The sequence below is a fragment of the Petaurus breviceps genome, unplaced genomic scaffold (assembly GCF_028583685.1).
Source record: "Petaurus breviceps papuanus isolate PSGF00001 unplaced genomic scaffold, PetGlider_PUasm1.0 227, whole genome shotgun sequence".
Taxonomy (NCBI): domain Eukaryota; kingdom Metazoa; phylum Chordata; class Mammalia; order Diprotodontia; family Petauridae; genus Petaurus; species Petaurus breviceps.
The window spans coordinates 7456936-7475404 of record NW_027185896.1 but is presented as its reverse complement, the minus strand read 5'-3'; the positions used below and the strand labels follow the sequence as shown (position 1 = coordinate 7475404).

At 41.2% G+C, this 18469-nt stretch overlaps 1 protein-coding gene across 4 annotated transcripts in view; it reads left to right on the top strand.

Annotated features, from left to right (window-relative positions):
* The window catches only part of DOCK3 (dedicator of cytokinesis 3), a 520915-nt gene that overhangs the window by 446344 nt on the left and 56102 nt on the right, over positions 1 to 18469 (top strand). For 3 of the 4 annotated variants that reach the window (XM_069095615.1, XM_069095613.1, XM_069095612.1), the window contains 5 exons: positions 4502 to 4587; positions 6859 to 6885; positions 7001 to 7096; positions 14979 to 15039; positions 15567 to 15660. In XM_069095615.1, coding sequence (XP_068951716.1) covers positions 4502 to 4587; positions 6859 to 6885; positions 7001 to 7096; positions 14979 to 15039; positions 15567 to 15660 — 364 coding nt within the window. The remainder of the gene's footprint in view (positions 1 to 4501; positions 4588 to 6858; positions 6886 to 7000; positions 7097 to 14978; positions 15040 to 15566; positions 15661 to 18469) is intronic. The other variant, XM_069095614.1, reaches the window with a different exon arrangement.

The following is an 18469-nucleotide window of genomic DNA, read 5'->3' as shown; positions in this document are numbered from 1 at the left end:
GACATTTTGGGCTCTGTTCACAGATTTATTTTGTTTTGGTTGGTTTTGATTGATTTGAAAACATGAACTAGTTTTCCTAGCTTATTTATGTAATGAGAGGGCCAGGACTGAAAGTAGAAAGAAGAGGCTTAAGTATGATAAAAGAGATAACAAACAGGGGACCAGGAGGACTATTACAGGGCATACCTATGGTGAGTTGAGAGGTGTCATCCTCCCGGAAGGACACTAAATTAAATGTCTGGTTTGTAGAACATGTTTCGTTTCCAATAGTTGGGTTTTTAAATTTTTTTTAATGTAGTAAGAGCCAGAGTGTCATCCTCCTGGAACAGTAACTCTAGCTTGAAGGTAAAGGGATGGACTAGGTGATCTCTGGAGGTCTCCAGAGGGTAGCCTTCTTGGATTTTCCAAACAAAGGTGCTGTTCACAAATGAAGTCAAGAGAAATAACAATTATGAAAAAGGTCTTTTTTTCCCCTGAAGCCATGTGCTTCTGCCCCTCCAATGACAGCCTGTGCTCTCTTCATTCTTTCTGGTCTCATTTCTCACCAGTGGCTTGACAGTTGATAGGTGAGTGAAGGGATAACTTACCCAGAACTCAAAAGAGAACAGTCCTTGACCAGACCCTACCTCTGATTCCATCCAAAGTCAAGGATAAACTGCCTCTTAAGGAAAGGAGGACAATTCTTTCAGCCTTTAGCATCAACCTTTCCTATCCTGGTACAGCAGCCTGTGTCTGCTGAAAAAAAGCAAAAAGCAGTTTTTCAAGAGAGTCCAGGTCACCAATGATTTTTTTTAATTCAACAGATTTTTACTGAGCTCCTGCTGTATGTAAATTCCACTGTGCTGAGCTCTTGTACTTTGTCTCAGCCAGTACTGCAGAGCAAAGCCAAGCCAGAGTTCGCTCTGCAGCACGGTGACCCTCCGAGTTCTTCCTGCATAAAAAACAATTGCAAACAGAATGTGTTCGCCAAACCAAACACAGCTTGATTTTTCAAATTAAGGTTGCAACTCTGGTGGTTAGAAAACCTTGTCTGGATGTATGGGAAGAGCCTCTGGGATATAAAACTCATTGGTGAAGAATAAATAAGGAAAGCAAGATCTCACTTCAGGAATGTTGGTTCTCCTAATGGTCAGAATAAAAGCAATTGCTAAAAACTTAAACTAGTCGATATTGCAAATTATAATGTAACAGATTTTAATAGATTCCCTTTTCATTTAGCTTAGACACATTTACTTTGGAGACATGAGGTTTAGTTTTCCCTTTTATAATTCTAGACCTCTCCCAAAAAAATCTTTCCCTCATTTTGTGCTCCTGGCAATATTGATGTAGTCTTATTTTTTTTCCCCAACATTTAGCAAATGTGTCATTGTTTCTATCTAAATCTTATACTGTAGCACTCTCACCATTCATTCTTCCAGGCCCTACTGCATGAATGGGCCTAACCAAATCTCTCCAACAGGTCCTTCCTCACTCTGTGTTCTGTGAAACTCGTCTCTGTATGGTATGGAAAACAAGCAGGTTCCTTGGTAATAAGAAGAGCCAGACTTCTTCTTAAAATTGGACCTATGCCAGTCATCATTAGTCCTTTTACAGTTAGTTTGAAATCCAAGAAGCATACTGCTAGAATTTATGTAATGAAAAGAATACTTGATTGGGAATCAGATGACATGGGTTCTAGTCTTGACATTGCTGTAAAGTAGTTGTATCATTTTGACCAAGTCAACTCCCTTCCTTGGCCATCAGTTTCCTTATTTGTAAATTGAGGGTGAGATGATCTCTAACTGATTGTCCTAAGTGATATTCTATGATCTGTGACTTGTGAATTTTCTTATAATCAAGTAGTTAAGGTTTGGAATAGATCTCTAGAAACAGAAATCTAGAACCAACCCAGTGTCCTCTTTAAGGGCTTTAGAATACTCCTGTAATCTCAGACTCATTATATCTATTTCTTATCTTTTCCTTATGTTTCTTAGAGAAGCATGCTATAGAGTGAAAGGATATTCCTTTAGTTTTCATGAAATGTACATGTGCCATTTTTGTCTGTCTAAACATTTCAATACTTTAAAGGTTCCATGTTCTCCTCAGTGGTGCAGATTGTAACCCAGTCATACTTTGGGATGCTTTGCAGTTCCCTATCCTCCTATTTAGAATTAATGTTCTAGAGATCTTCCTCTAGGTTTTTTAAAGACGTAATAGATGACAGTGCAATATTGGGGCTATCTGTCCTCCCTTACTCTTGCTACAATACCAATCTACCTAATCACACATTTCCTGGGTGATATTTTATGCCACTTTTAGCACCTTTGCCATCATAGAAAATATGCTGCAGTCTACTTAGGACCACTGTGCATCACTCCTTAGGAACACTTTTTGAGGTCACCTGCAAGAATATTGCTATGGAAAAAGATGGGGTTTATATTGTTGTAGTTAGAGAGGAGCTTGGAATCAGTGAAAGTACTACATAGTTCCCCAAATACAATCTAACCCAATATCTCCTGCCTATTAAATTCTGGGTCCAATGCATTGTCCATCTGCAACACCTATTCAAGATATATACACAACTGGACAAACTTAATAGACTCCCCATGCCGGTGCATATCATAGTCTAGACCATAAGCATTCAGCACCTATTTGTTTTTTCTTGTGTAGATTGTTACGGTAAATTCTTTTAAGCAGTCATAAGTATTAAGGCTTTGTGCTATAGAACTTGATCATGTCAAATGCAAACAGGATTATCTGTCTAAAATAGACAAATACAGTCCCCAGTTTTAAAAGCTTTGTGAAGATTCAATTCAACAAATAATTCTTGAGTACTTACCATGTACAGAGCTCTCTTCTGTGGGTTGAAACAGATAAAATTATAAAGACACAGTCACTGCCTTCATGAAGCTTATAGAATAAAGGTATCATACCTGCAGCCCATGGGCATGTGGCTTTTAAAATGTAATTTGGGGAAATACTTAACAAGATAAATAAAAATACAATAAAACATTTTGAAACTAAGTCAGTAGGAAGCCTGCGGTGATCCTTAGGTCTGGATTATTGGACCCTCTTTCCATTTGGGTTTGACACACCACTCGGATATGAGTCTCAAAGATATGACAAAAATATGTGATTATAATACACACTACATGATACATGCAATTCAAGAATTATCAAAAACAAAAGGTTACATAAGATCCAAAGGGGGAAAGATATAACTGGGGAAAGAAGGGGAGAAAACCAGGAAAGCCTTCCTGGAACATAGGTGGCCTTTGAGTTGAGCTTTATAAATTAAACAGAAATTCAATCATAAGAGGAGGGGAGAGTATTCCAGGTATAGGGAATATCACAAGCAAAGCCATAGAGACTAGAAAAGTGCACAAACATACAGAGGACAGAGTAGTCCAGTTTGGTTGGAGTGCATATGCCTGTGAGCTGAAGCTAGAAAAGTAGGATGACACCATTTTGAATGCCAGGGTGGGCTTCAGAGTTTGGAGAGGAATGGTCAAAGTTGGTGTGGCCACAATGCAAAGAATGAACTGGAAGAGGTTGAGAATAGAGGCAAGAAGTTAGGGTAAAGGGCCACCAAAGCAATCCAGTTTGGGGAGGGGGAAGAGCAATGAGGGTCAGTACTATTGGAGGAGCAATGGGACTTGAATAGAGGGGGCATATGTGGAAGATGTTATAGAAAAAGATTCATCAGTAAACCATAGTAAAGCATGATAAACCATGAGAGGGTGAATGAGAAGAAAGTCAAAAATAATCCCAAAATTGGAAAGATTTGATTTCATGTCACGTGACCCATCCCTTTCTCAATTTCAATGTGGTGAGAGGTTGATAAACAGAGTTACTGTGCATTATGTCCTTGCAAGGAATGGTTTCTGAACAGAGGTGCTATTGCAACTCATTTTTTAGAATTTGGATAAAAATTCAACACCTCCAGTGGACTTGTAAATAGCATCAACACAAAAGATTTTCAATCCCAGTGTGTATCTATTTTGTGGAAAAAGTGCTCTCCAAGGTGAATTGCTGAATGGGAAGTTCCATGGCCCTCGTATTCCCTGCTTCATTCATATAATCACAACAAACTAATGTCAGCAATTATACTGTGGATTAGTCTCCCAGTGAGCTCTCCTTTGTGACTGGCTGGTAAGAGAGGATAAGGTTCTAGCCAAATTCTTTCTTCACACAAAGACAGTATATGGATACTGTTACAAGTGAAAGAAAACAGCTTCACAAAGCCTTCTTGGAGAATCAAAATGCCTTTCTCACCAGGCTAGGCTTGTTTTTTGCCTTGATTTGGGGAAAGGATACCTGAGACTTCTAGGTCTCATCTTTCAGTGAAATAAATGGGGCAGGTGGTATCCCAGCCTCGGGGGCATGGTGTCATGGAACAATCTGGCTCATCTGGAGTTTGTTTGGAAGAAAGACACCAGGGAGAAAACAAAAGCCAGGCACAACAATTCTCCCCGTTGTGGCGGCTGAATGTTTTACCCTGTTGTCCTCTTCTCTCCTCTAGGTGGAAGCTGAGTTAATCGATAAGCTGGATAGCTTGGTGTCCGAAGGGAAAGGAGATGAGAACTACAGGGAGCTCTTCAGCCTGCTGTAAGCCATGGTAGCCCTCAGGCCCCTGGTGTGGTCAGGGTCGTTCTCAGCATCTTCGATCTGAAACACTCAAAAAGCAGATAGTACTGGGGACTCCAGAACTAGACTCCCTCTGAGTTAGAGCAGAATCTGGACATTTGGGCTTAGGAAGACACATTAATGTAAGACAATTGTTATTTCATCTTAATTGCCTAGTTATATTTCCTAATATGTCACTGACATCAATTTGGTATTTGTCTCCTAAGAATTAAACAGGTGGGTTTTTTTTAAGTCTGTTGTAAAAAGGAGATTCTCCCCTCCCCCCCCCAGGACATTTTTGTACTTTGGTACTATATCTATGAGAGATCAGCTTAGAGTCTCCAATTCTTCACCTTCTAGTCACTAGAAGGGACTAAATATGCAAAAAGAGACTTACATTTTTGGACATGGCCAAGAAGGGGATTTGTTTTGTGCATGTTTTACAAGGGTTTTCTTTTTCGTTTTTGGTAGGGGGAGGAGGGAAGAATGGGGATTGGGGAAAGTAGAGGGAGAGAAGATAAATCCTTGGTAATTTAATTTAAAAAATAAAAAGACTGAGCCCTAGGCTGCTGTAAACTTAGCCTCTAGCCTAAGCTATGCCATTAACTCATTGTTTAAATTTGAGTCTTTGGGTGAATCCTTTCACCTTCTCTGGGCCTCACTTTCATGACTGCAAAATGTAAGACAGGCAATGTGACCACATGATTTCTAAGGTTCCTCCTTCTGGCTCCAGTATCCTAGGATTTTTATGACTTTCCCACTGGTCTCAGTGCTATAGTAGGAAACGTCCTACCAGGTAATGTGCTAGGAAGGAAGAAAATATCTTATTTCCCTGAGGCCTCCCACTTAAAAATAAATGATGTTGTTTTTATTATCCCAAAGAATGAGAAATAGAAAATAATTATAACAAAAACGTTTCCTCTCATCTCACTTGTGATTTCAAACTTGAAGGCTTTCTTTACTTAAATGGTGTTTTAACTACATGTCAGAAAGCCTTTTGCTAAAGAAACAAATTTGCAAAAATTTTATTAATTATTTTTGGACCAAATCTGTGAGTTCAGTGGTGCAGGGTGGAAGGAAACTCCCCCTTTCAATGAAGATCAGTGCCTGCCCTATCTTAGAGTTTCCTGGAACCCTGAAAGGTTAAGTGACTTGGCCAGGGTCTCAAAGTCTCTAAGTGTCAGAGGCAGACCTTAAATTGAGTCTTTCTGACTCTGAGGCCAGCTCTCTAGCCAACTTTCCATGCTACCTTCCACAAATATATTTAATTTCCCAAATTGTTGATTAAATAAATAATATGACAGTAATTCAATTGAAGATTAGAGAATTAATAATTATTTACAAAAATTAGAACAATGAGGACTTGGATTCCTGACAAGATTCTAGATAATGAATCTAAATAATGGTTTGTTGTTCCCAACAAAATGAGAAAAAAACTTCCCAAACTTTAGCCTACCCAGTGTCAGAGGCTGCTACTAAGATACACTTCTTTTTTCCCAAAGTAGACATTTCTCTAGTGTCTTCTTGTTTGGTTCTCCAGGCTTCTGGGGAGTGCAGAACTCCTCAGAATGGTTTCTGTGAAGTAGTGCCAATATTAACTTGGGATAGCTCTGAATATGTCTATCATTCATTCTCTCTCTCTCCCCCTCTCTTCCCCACTTTTTCTTCTCAGCTCAGTCCTCCCCTCTCTTTTCACCCTGTTTCTCCATCTCCTCTCTCCCCTTCTCTTTCCTCCCCCTCCTTTCCCCACTCTTTCTGCCCTCTTTTTCTTTCCTTTATCCTTCTCTCTTTCCCCTCTCCCTGCTCTCTTTCCTCTCTTTCTCCCTCCTTTCTCCCTCTCAACCTCTCCCTCTCTCTTCACTACCCTCATATTCTCCCTCCTCCCCTTCCTCCTCTCTCTCCCTCTTCCTTCCTTTCTTTCTCTCCCTCTCTCTGTTCCTCTCTTCTTCCCTCTCTTCCTTTCTCTTTCTCTCCTCTGTCTCTATCTCATTTCTTTTCCTCCCTCCCTCTCTCTTTCTCCATCAGTCTCTTTCTCATCACTTGCCCTCTCACTGTTTCTGTCTCTGTATCTCTGTCTGTCTCTGCTGTTCAGATCCACACTGCTACCCCTAGGTGTGCTCTGAGCCCATCTGTTTTAGGGCACAGCTCTTGTCCTTATAACCTTTCTGGGGCAATGGGAGAGGACAGCGGATCTTCATTCTTTGCTATCAGCTTAGTAACCTCCTTGTCTTTGCTTCCTGCTGCGTGGAATAGAACTCAGCTGTTTGGGCCCTACCCGAGGTAAGGCTTCCATTGGGTGAGTCTGCTGTCTCCAAGAGACGGGCACTCCCACTGTCTCTGTGGCTTCAAGGCAATGGTAGTGAAGTCTCATGAGTTGCCTTTTTCTCTCCAACAGTCTACTAGAGAAAATTGAACAGGAAACATGGAGAGAAACAGGCCTTTCGTTTGTCACTTCTGTCACGCGTCTCATGGAGCGCCTTCTTGACTACAGGTACCCTTCTTTGGCACAAGTGTGACCTTTCCTGACTAACACCTCATGACCTTTAAAATGATGGCTAATACCCTTCGTAGAGAGAACTGTCTTTATCAGTTACGGAAATCCCCAATCAGAATTCTATTGCTGGCACACAAAACAAATTCTTTCAGGGATAATACAGAGCCCAGGGATGACTAAAATAACCCCTTAGGTCTACCAGCACTTCATGTGGTCCTTGTGCAGTTGTGTCCCAGATAAAACAAATGAATGGCAGGTCCATTGGAAATCAGGAGAGGTGGGATTTTCAGCAGGCTAGGATGTTCACAATCTGGCTCATTGTAAAAAACAAAACAAAAGAAAAAGCTGTGGGGTAGGGAAGCACTGTGAAGAAGAGGAGGAAAAGGAAGAAAAGGAGAGCAGAGTCTAGTAGGACTGGGACAGAAGGCAAGTTACGCATGTTTCCTGAGTTCATAGTTGTCTTGGGAATATAAATGGGCAAAAAAACAAACAAACCTGGTACAGAGTTGTGGATTCAGAACAAGGAGCACTTGAGTTCCATGCAGCCTTCCCAGTGACTGCTTGCTTTGTGGAGTTAATCATCTCACTTCTTCACTAGAATCTACTTGTTCATTATCTACCATGAAAGCACGAGTTCAGTGCTTAGGGATCCTCACAAAAAGGAGGTTCTGGGTCACCACACGGTGGTGGTGTTTTTCCTGAAATTTCCACATTCTCTCTAGTAACAAGCAAAGCTTTATAAAGCAGCTCCTAAATTCCAGTGAAGCCCCCAATTGCCACCTTAATTACTGTCTCAGCAGGGCTCAGGTGGTGGGAAAGGGCACCTGGGGGAGGCTGGAGGAAGAGGGCATTGCTTGCTGAAGATGAGAGATAAAGAGCTAAATCCACCCCCCAAGTAGCAGCCCCCTCCTCTTTGCTGCAGACATATGCACAAGCCGAGGTGAGCGTTTCTCACCAAGTGGACTCAGGAGACAAAGAGGGAGCCCACACAGCCTGCAAGGATTACTGAAATGGGAAATGCTGCAATGATTCAAGCTGGTGCAGAGCACTTAGGGAAAAAGTAGTCTCTTCAATTCAAGTCGATAAATATTTATTAAGGTATGGAGATACTGGAGAAACAAAGGAAAAAAACCACAATCTCTACCCTCAAGGGGTTTATGTTCTACTGGATGAATACAACATGTACACAGATAAGTATATTAAAACAGCTATTAAAACCTTTGACAAGGACAAAATACACTAGAATAAGAAAAAAGCTGTTGATTTGCAGAAAATCTTCACCAAAAAATATGTCTGATAAAGGTCTGAGATCTACAGTATATAGGGAATTGATATAAGTTCATAAGAACAAGAATCATTCCCCAATTGATAAATGTTTAAAAGAGATAGTTTTCAAAAGAAAGGCAAATGATCAAAAGCCATATAGAAGAATGCTCCACATCATTAATATAATAAAAGAAATGCAATTATTTAAAAATATTAAGGTTCCACCCCACACCCATCAGATTGGCAAAAATTATAAGAGACACAAATATGCCATGTAGGAGATACCATGGGAAGATAGGAACACTCTTGTTGAAATTGTGTATTGGTCCAACCATTCAGGAAAACAAAGTAAAACTGAAAAGTCACTATCCTATATCTTTTGACCAAGTGATACTGTTAATAGGCATATATCCCATGGAAATAAAAGACAGAGAGAATGATCCTATATATACAAAATATTTATAGCAGCACTTTTTGTGGTAGCAAAGAATTAGAAACAAAATGGGCACCTATCAATTGAGGAATAAGTAAACAAATTATGAATATGAGTAATTCAGAGAAACTTAGAAGACTAACATGTACTAATGAAGAGTGAAATAAGCAGAATCAGTTGATCACTTTACACAGCGACTACAATAATGGGAAAGAAAACAACATTGAAAGACATCAGAACTTCAATCAATGCAGTGATCAGTCTTGACTTTAGAGCTCTGATAGTAAAATGTATTTCCCTTTCCTCAGGAGAAAGGTGGTAGACTGTGGGTACAAAATGAGGCATATGCTGTTAATTAGAGATTGGGATTTTGGAATTCAGGATTGTAGAGATAGAACAGTTATGAGTAATGTGAGAATTAAATATCTACCCATACCATGAGTGGATGAAATGAAGTGCAAATATCAGTCATGGAAGTTGAGGAGGCTGGTGAACTGGAAGACCAGATGTCACAGAGGCATCAATGCCAAAATATGAGGGAGGCATTTGAGGAAAGGAAGACTTTGGGTCAGGTGCTCAACTCAAGAAAGGAAGAAGAATGTCCTGAAGATCGGTAGATGACTGTAATAAGGCTCTGGATTGATTAGTAAAGATGAGTGAGTTTTGTTTAGTCATTTTTTTAGTCATGTCTGACTCTTTGTGACCCCATTTTGGGTTTTCTTGGCAAACCTACTGTAGGATTTGCCACCTCCTTCTCTAGCTCATTTTACAGATGAGGAAACTGAGGCAAAGAGAGTTAACTGACTCTCCCAGGGTCACACAGCTAGGAAATATCTGAGGCCAGATTTGAACTCAAGAAGACGAGTCTTCCTAACTCCAAGCCTGTCACACTATCCACTCTACCACCTACCTAGCTGCCCCAAAAGTTAGATGAAGTGACCCTTGAAAGAGAGAGATTGTTGACCCATGGTGGCAGAGGGGCAGTCTGGAAGTGAAAGTGAAGAGCAAGTCCTGTGGTTCAGTGGTGCAGCTTGTGGCTTGATGTGAACCTTGCCACAGACATGGCATCTATGGTTTGGTGCCTCAAAACAAGAAATAGAATTGCCAAGGAATGAGACCTGGTCTTGGAAACCTTGGAGACTTCCTTCCATTCAGTTGCAATTAGGTACCTCCTCACTCAGGGACCACTGCCTTTCATCCAGACAGAAGTCCCTCAGGGCCATTTTCCAAGCTTCCTTGTTTTTTTCCTTCTTGCTTCTCGGTTCCCTACCTCTCTTGCTCTTACTGAGTCACATGTTTGAAGTGATAACCAAAGTGTCTGTCACTACTCTCTGTCTCCCCAAAAACATTTACTCATAGCAGCGTGGGCTTTCTGTCACTGGGGAGACTATACAGGAAATAGTCAAGGACAGAGATGAGGAGCCTACTGCCCCAAGGCCACACATGGCCCTTTTCCTCAAGTGCAGCCCTTTAAGTGAATCCAAACTTCACAGAACAAATCCCCTTAATAAAAGAATTTGTTCTGTAAAACTTGGACTCAGTCAAAAGACCACATGCGGCCTCAAGGTCACAGGTTCTCCACTCCTGGTCAAGGGCTTTGCCATAAACGATTCAATCCAACAAACATGTATTCAAATGAGTACTGGTTGAAAGTTGAAAACATGGTAACTGAAAGACATGGTTATTTTCCCATAGCAATCTGGGTGTAAAAGCTATGAGCATATTCCAAAGGAAGGTTAATAGACTTTAGCATAGACTGCAGTAAAAACTTCTGAATAGGGTCTTCAAAGGTCACTAGGACAACAAGCATTTATGAAGCGTTTGCTATGTTCCCAGCACTGTGCCAAGCACTGAGGATACAAATGCAGGCACGAAGATAGTCCCTACCTTCAGGGAGCTTATGTTCTAATGGGGGAGGACGACGCATAGAGAGAGCTAAAGGGGGCGAGGGGGGGGGAGATGCCTGGGCTTGGGGCATGACGTCCAGATTTCAGCTTGCTGAGAAATGTAAAGAGAACCAGCCTGGGTGCCCTCCTTAAAGGGAGGTGCTGGGAGGAGGCGTCCAGTCAGTGGGAGAGGCTGCAGGGGCTGAGGGTACTTTGAGTTGTGAATTACAAGTCTGAAGTGATCTTCCAGGATGAAGAGTTTTCTGGGGCACGACTGAAAAGTCCAGATTGCAGCCTGGCGAGAAGCAAAGAGGGTTTTGGTCTTTTTTTTTTTATCTTATTTTGGTCTTATAGAAATACAGATTTTCCTGAGGATTTGAAAGTACTTTTATCTCTATAACTGTACATCAACTGAGTAACTGGCTATTAGGGGAGTGGCCCTACTTCATGAACCACAGAACCAGTGCCCAAAAAAGCTCAAGAAGTATCCCAGGCAGTCATGAACAGAAAGAGACAAATCTGGGGAAAGAAGCCTGCGGAGTGTGTGGGGCTAAGAATCTTGATCTTAGAAGCCTGGCCTTCATGTTCCATAACTTTTCAGGAAAGTTCTAGGCAACCTTTAGACTGAGACATCATTTAATCTAGCCCCAGGCCTCTATATGAGACAGCAGCTAACCACTCAGGAAGGATGCTGCTCACCTCCTGCACAGAGGGTGCAAAGAAAAGCACTTTTCACACAAGACCAATGCTGGGATTTGTTTCGCTCGACTACTTGTTCCAAGCATTTTGTTTTTCAGTTTTCTTTTTTTCTGTTTCCAGTGTGGGAAATGAGTGAAAATAATAGAGATTGAAAATAGATTTTTCTTCACTGAAAAATTATTAAATTTAGAGGGGAAAAAGACTATACCTAGTCCACTGCACACTAAGAAAGAATAGTGTTTTATATATATACTTATATATATATATACTATTATTTAAATAAATTTAAAAACATTTAAACCTTGCAGGGGAAGGTAAGCCACATTTTTCCTCAGAAGAGTAATAATAAAAGGGGAGAGTGGCTTTGTAAAATTTGGAGGCTGTTAAAAAGTTTCTCCTTTTTGTTGTAAGCCTTGAAGCATATTTTTGTATGTTCTTGAAGGAACATTAGCTGTAACTATAAGAGAGAGAATCGGAAAGCATTGGATAGTAAACACAAGTTGGCTGTTCACAGACATGGTAAACAGAACCCTTGGAGGTCCACCTTATAAACTTTTCAGTATAACTGTCCAAGATGGGAAAGTCTGATTGGGGTCAAGTGGAAGATAACACTTGATAGAAATTTCAAATTATTTCCAGAAAACAGAGTCCATTAATTGTCAAGTGCTACTGGCATTTCTTCCTGAGTCTGAAAAAAAGATGACTTCCTACATCTCTCCAGAGAATAATACTTGGGGGACACACCAGAGCTAGCTAGTGTGGTCTGATTCTCATGCTCCGTGTTCAAAAGACACAGAGTAAAAAGTAAAGACACAATGCTTTCTTGGTGCAGTCAAGGCTTACAACAATGCTGTGTGAACATAGGCATAGACTGGAGATGATTCAATCATCCCTGAAGGTCAGTGGGGATTGGGAGAGGAGAAGATGCCAAGGGATGAATTGTCTCATGGAAGCTGAATCTTGTTTATTTATAACCACATACCTAAAATGCAACTCAATATTGAGACATGTATTTAGAAACCATACATTGAATATTCCTAATATGTTTCTTCAGAAAACTTTGACCTGAAAGCATTCATGTATAATCACTCTAGGAGGGTAGGGAGCAGTCTGAAGAAGTAATCAATTAGCATGGAGATCTGGGTCGTACATACACTTGATCATCGATCCTTTAAATGATGGAGAATTGGCCATATGTAACAAACTCTGTCCCAAGTGATCATCACAATTGCCATATCTATTGCTGAATCCTCCAAAAGAGGTGATACACACCTTCATTCCCAAATGGAGTAGAAATGACCTGAAAGCTAGCCATGTCTAGTGTGTGAAAGTTGCCATAGAGACTTGGTGGCATTAAGAGGTGCTCAGTGCCAGCATAAGAGGTTGTCCCACACAAGAGGGATTTTGAGTTAGCTCTCTCATTTTACCAGTTCCTTCCTCTTCTGAGGATATACAGTAGTTTCTCCTTAGGAATTTTCTTCTCCTGCCCTTTCCTTTGCCAGCACTTTATCCAAAACCAGCAAACACTGCACCATATCAGCCGGTGTCTTTTGTGTGAAGATAGCTTAGCCTGGACTAGAAGAGAACAAAGTCTCAAACTTACAGCTTGCTTGCTGCCTTGAGGAGCCTAGTGAATTCTGGTCAGTACAAAACTCTGAAGGCAGTGTGTATAGATACTAGATGTTGATCAGGAAAATTCTATATATATAGTTTACTTAGATTTTACCAAAGCATCTGACAATCTATGCTGTTCTTTTTTTCTTTCCTTTTTATTATTCCATTCCTGTGGGAAAATGTGAAAAATAGCAAAGTTAGGTGGATTTGTAACTGATTGATTGACTAGACTAGAAATAGTAATTATTAATAGTCAACTTTTGTCAGTATTTACTTTGAAGATAGTCTCTGGTAGAGTGCCTCAGGGATCCATGCCCAAGTCCATGCCATTTAACATTTTTGCCAATGATAATGCCATAAATGATGCACTAATCAAATTTGTAGATACAAATTTGCAAGGGGGAAGGAGGGAGAGGAGGGGAAATAATTAACATATTAAATGACAGAGTCAGGATTCCAAAAGATATTGACTAGTAAGAGTATTGGACTTCATCTAAGAATGAGATAAAATTTAATATGGCTCATAAAAAGTCAGACACTTGGTTTCAATAACAATGGCTTCACAAGATGGGAAGGTATGGCTAGGTAGCAGTTCGTCTGAAAAAGATTTGCAGGTTTTACTCGGAGGAATAGGCAGTTTCATACAGCAGCCAAGCAAGCCAATGGGATTGGAGTTACATGAGGAAGTACTTCTGGTCCTATATAAGAGAAGCATTAGACAACCCCACTGGACCCAACCCTGATCACACATCTGGAAGTTTTGTTCAGCTCGAGGTGCTATATTTTAGGAATGATCCTGACAAATATCGGGAAGAGAGTGGCCAGCATGTCAAAGGACCCTTGAGATCATACCATGTAAGGATCATTCAAGGGAACTGGAACCTGGAGAAGAGGAGACAGGGAGGAAATGACAGCTGCCAGAGACATCTAAAGGGCTCCTCATCCTCCTCTAGGGCTCGGCCCTAGAAGGCAGAACAGGCAGCAATGTACAGAAGTAACAAGGAATACAATCTAGGCTCAAAGAAAGAAAAACAGTCTAACAACTGGAGTGACTCAGAAGTGGACTGGGCTTTTCTGGAAAGTAGGGAGTCCCCTCCTCATTGAGCCAGGTCTTTAAGCAAAGGCTGGACAGCCGCTTGGGTTGGGTGTGTTGAAGAAGATGGTCTTGTTCGGTATGGGTTGAGCTAAATGTCCTCTGAAATTCTGTGGTTCTATGACAACTACAGCAAACAACTGCCAGACATGGTGTGAAGAGGACCTCCTCCTGTCTGAAATAGTTCCTTGTTTAGTTACAGTTTGTACAGTGCCAGGATACTGTGATTCCAAACCGATCTTGGGAGATCTCCGGGGGTACTTAGGATAGCAAGAGTCATTGTTCTGCTCTGGATTCCATATAAAAATGTGCCCTAGATGGATACAAAGTCAAGTCATTATCTGATCTCCCTCTTTGGTCCCAAGACCAAACCTAGCGTTCTAAGTCCCTAAGGTCAGGCCTCTTGGTCTACTTGCTCTATTCCTACTATCCCAGACTTTTTACTGGGAGGCTGCCATGTTTTCTGAGTCATTGAGAGGAAAGTGAGAACACCACTCAAATGGGATTGATAGACACCCTCTGGGCCCAAGCCAAGGTGAAGAGAAGAACCAATTGTCAGCCACCCGTTAATTGAGAGTTCTGTGTCTCTTTCTGTACACAACTCAAGGATTTTAGCCTTCCAGTTTACAGACCTGACTGATAGTCCCTTAACACTGTGAACATCTGTGTTTACCAGTATTTCAAGATAAGCAATAGAAGGGGAGTTGCTCAGGGGTCTGGGAGGCCTAGAAATAGCAAGGATTTGATTGCAAAGGCAGTGCCATGGATTTTACAGTCTGTATATAGCTTGCATTGGTGGTTGTGATCCATTATTTAGTGTCCAGGCCTGTCTTTGGTTCAGAGGCATCATACTACTGTAAAAAATCTCACTTGAGCTTTCCTTTTTAGGGACTGCATGAAAGGAGATGAAACCGAGAATAAGAAGATTGGCTGCACGGTTAATCTGATGGCAAGTAGATCAACACTTCTCCCCAATGTCTGGTCTAGTTTGCCTAGATTTCTTTCTCTCCTGCACTCTGTAGCATGTAACTAGCATCATTTGGGAAGAAAAAGAAGCAAAACATTTGCTGCCCACCTTAGAAATGAAGGTGCCAAAACAGGCAACACTTCTCTGTGCCTTCTCACCTGCACAGATGAGTAGAGGGGCTTCCACCTGAGGCAGAGGAATCGTTGGCCCACCCCTGCCATTTGGGCCTCAGGACCTGCTCAACAGAGCCGTTAGTGAAGGAATATTTGCTCTGAGCATTTTCTTTCCTCAACAGAACGCTAGCATTCCAAGTGAAAGCTCTTCTATATCCTTTTCCTCCCTCTCTCTTTCTCCCAGGCTCTAGTTTATATCTGACCTCTCAGTGTGATTGCACTCACTTCCCTGGTGTTAGTTGACTTGCACTGGACACAGGAGTGAGCTCAGGAACTAACAGCTTCTCCCAGAATTCCAATGCCCTTCTTGACAAGAATTTCATCTCACTCTTACAGAACTTTTACAAATCTGAAATCAACAAAGAGGAAATGTACATCCGATACATCCACAAATTGTGTGACATGCATTTACAAGCTGAAAATTATACTGGTGAGTACTAGCTACTTCCCCTTCCCCATACCCAGCAACATTAGAGGGGAAAAACATGGAGCACCCTTTCATTGAGAGACTCAAGAATTGCCGACAGAGCAAAGCAAAATAGAGACTCAACCCCCATGAATTCCAGCCATCAGAAAGGTTATAAAAGAGCCAATGGGTCCCTTCCTCACCCTCTTCTCCTCCCTTTCTTGGTATCGCAGCCATGTGTTCTAAGCTCATATTAGTGAGAGAGGAAGAAGGGAAGGGAAAGTAGCACAGTGGATCAGGGATAAAGTGAAGACCAACCCAAATCCTGACACCACCACCCTCCACTGTCTACAGCCCCAGCTTCTTGATGACTATGTTATCTGCTCTTCCCCTTCATTACTGCCCCACTCACTGTTCCCCAAGGACATCCTCACTCATTTGAGGGCATCATTACTTCATCTCTACTTTTTTAAGTTCTGTGGGTCTGCCTTTGGACTTCTGTGAGAGCAACCATTCTTTGTACTTTTCCCATCACAACTGAAAGGCAAAGGAAAGTAAAAACCAGGAGCTTAACAAGATTACCAACAATTGCAATTTTCATAGCAGGTTGCAACCCAATATTTAAACATTATTTCAGCCCTTCTCATGAGGATACCACTGGCATTTAGCAATGAAACAATTCCTGTGTTTAACTGATGGTGGAGAGTATTACCCTGCTTCCTGAAATGCCAAGTGTGTGTCTTTCTGTAAAATTTAAAGTTAAATTATTGAAAAGTTGTTTAGAAGCCCAGGGAGCAGTTCTATATCCCTGGGTGCATGGTGTAGCACAATTTGATTTCTGTGCATGACTTAATGGTCTTTCAGGTCTCACCAACATGTTTTAATTCCTAGCTACAGATCTAAACAAAGAAATAACATCTCCCCAAAAGCTAAATTTGAATGAATTTGTTGTCCCAGAGTCCACTGTGAGGGTCAGGGATTTTCATTACTTAGTCATTCTCCAGATCTTAGAAGATGGTTAGTATACATTTTAGGGTGTCATTCCATGAGCAAGAGAGCAGTTGGCCAGAAATGAAACCTTAAAAACCTCCATTTCCTAAGGCAATAACAGGAGGTATTTATAGATTCTGCTTCAAAAGGGAAAGCTAGTCAGCATGGTCTGAGCTATATAAAAGGTGCTGGGACCATGCAAGGGATACAAGAAAAGGAGAGCTTGCCATCCCTGCCCACAGGGACAGAGATGAGGCAACATGGACACCCATAAGAAGGGTTCAGGATGTGTATGGTGTATGGATGTGAGACAGTAGAGGGAAAGGGGATACATGAAAAGTATCATGGCCAGGCAGCTTCCTCAGAGATTTTGTCTGGAAAAAAAAGGGAATTTTGACTGGTCCTCTGAGGGTCAATTATTGGACAATAGAAGAATGGCATGTAGTTTGGGAAGCAAGCTTGAGTAGTGACTAAAAACCTGATCAGGAGAGTTCAGAAATCACTACTTTGCCAATATGAAACTTACCAAAAATGCTCAAGTGAAATTGGAAGAGTTAGTTAGTAAGATTGATTAATAAGAATCCTGAACAATGGCTCTAATTCAATATGAGTCATCCCTTAGAATTTGGGGAACCACATCATTCCACTGGTATTATTTTAAATAACTCTAATTTCCTCCTCTTGCAGTGAGATGGCACAGTGCCTCAGCCCTGGGCATCACTGTTAGCTTGGGCCACTTGGATTAGGGGACTCCCAGCATTGGGCTGTAAGCCCAATCATACAATAGGCAGGCACTCACACCCCTTCATTTGGATGCCATTTTTAAAACCAAATTATTTGGAAATGGAAGTGATGATGGAGAAAGTAATTTCCAAAACAGCAGCATTGGCTGAGTGTAGGATTTGAAAGGATTGGCTAGATCAGTAAAGATTAATGAAATATTCTATCAATATTAAATCCTGTTAGAGGATGCTAAGATGGGAAGAAAGGATGTGCAAACAAATTAGGCAAAGAAGTCAAAGGAGAAGCTAGAGGTATTTTAATGATGCATCTCCATATTCAAAGGTCAGCCTCCATTTCACAAATCAGCTTATTGACAACAAACAGGAAAAAAATTCCTCTCCTATTCAAAACATTGGAGAAAAGAATCTGGCTGTTTTAGTGGTGAGGTTGTAATTCAATTAGGCAAGCATTTATTAAGCATCTGCAATGTGTAAGGCTCTTTGCTAGTCATTGAGGATGGAAGAACAGAAAGGAAAACCAGTCCCTTCCCTCAAGGAGCTTATATTCTAAAGAGGGATACAAGCATGTAAACAGATAAGTTAATTCAAGATAAATTGAGGAAGGAAAAAGGACTAACAAGTAGGGGGAATCAAGAAAGAAGTCTCTCCCATAGAAGATGACACCTGAGCTAGGTGGCACAATGGATAGAGTGACAGACCTGGAGTCAGGAAGGCTTATCTTCACTAGTTCAAAGCTAGCCTCAGACACTTACTAGCTGTGTGACTCTGGGCAAGTCAGTTCATCCTGTTTGCCTCAGTTTTTCCATGTGTAAAATGAACTGGAGCTGGAAATAACAAACCAGTCCAGTATCTTTGTCATGAGAACTCCAAATGGGGTCATGGAGAGTGGGACATGACTGAAATTACTGACACCTTGAACCTTCAAGGAAGCTCAGGATTCTTAGAAGGGGAGGAAATACATTCCAGGCATGTTCAAAGATACGAAGATGAAATGCTGAGCTTGGGGAATAGAAAGCAAGTCAGTTTGTCTAGGATGTAAAATGCATGAAGGGGAGGAGTAGAAAGTTCCCAAAAGTAGGTGCGTTAGATTATACAGGGCT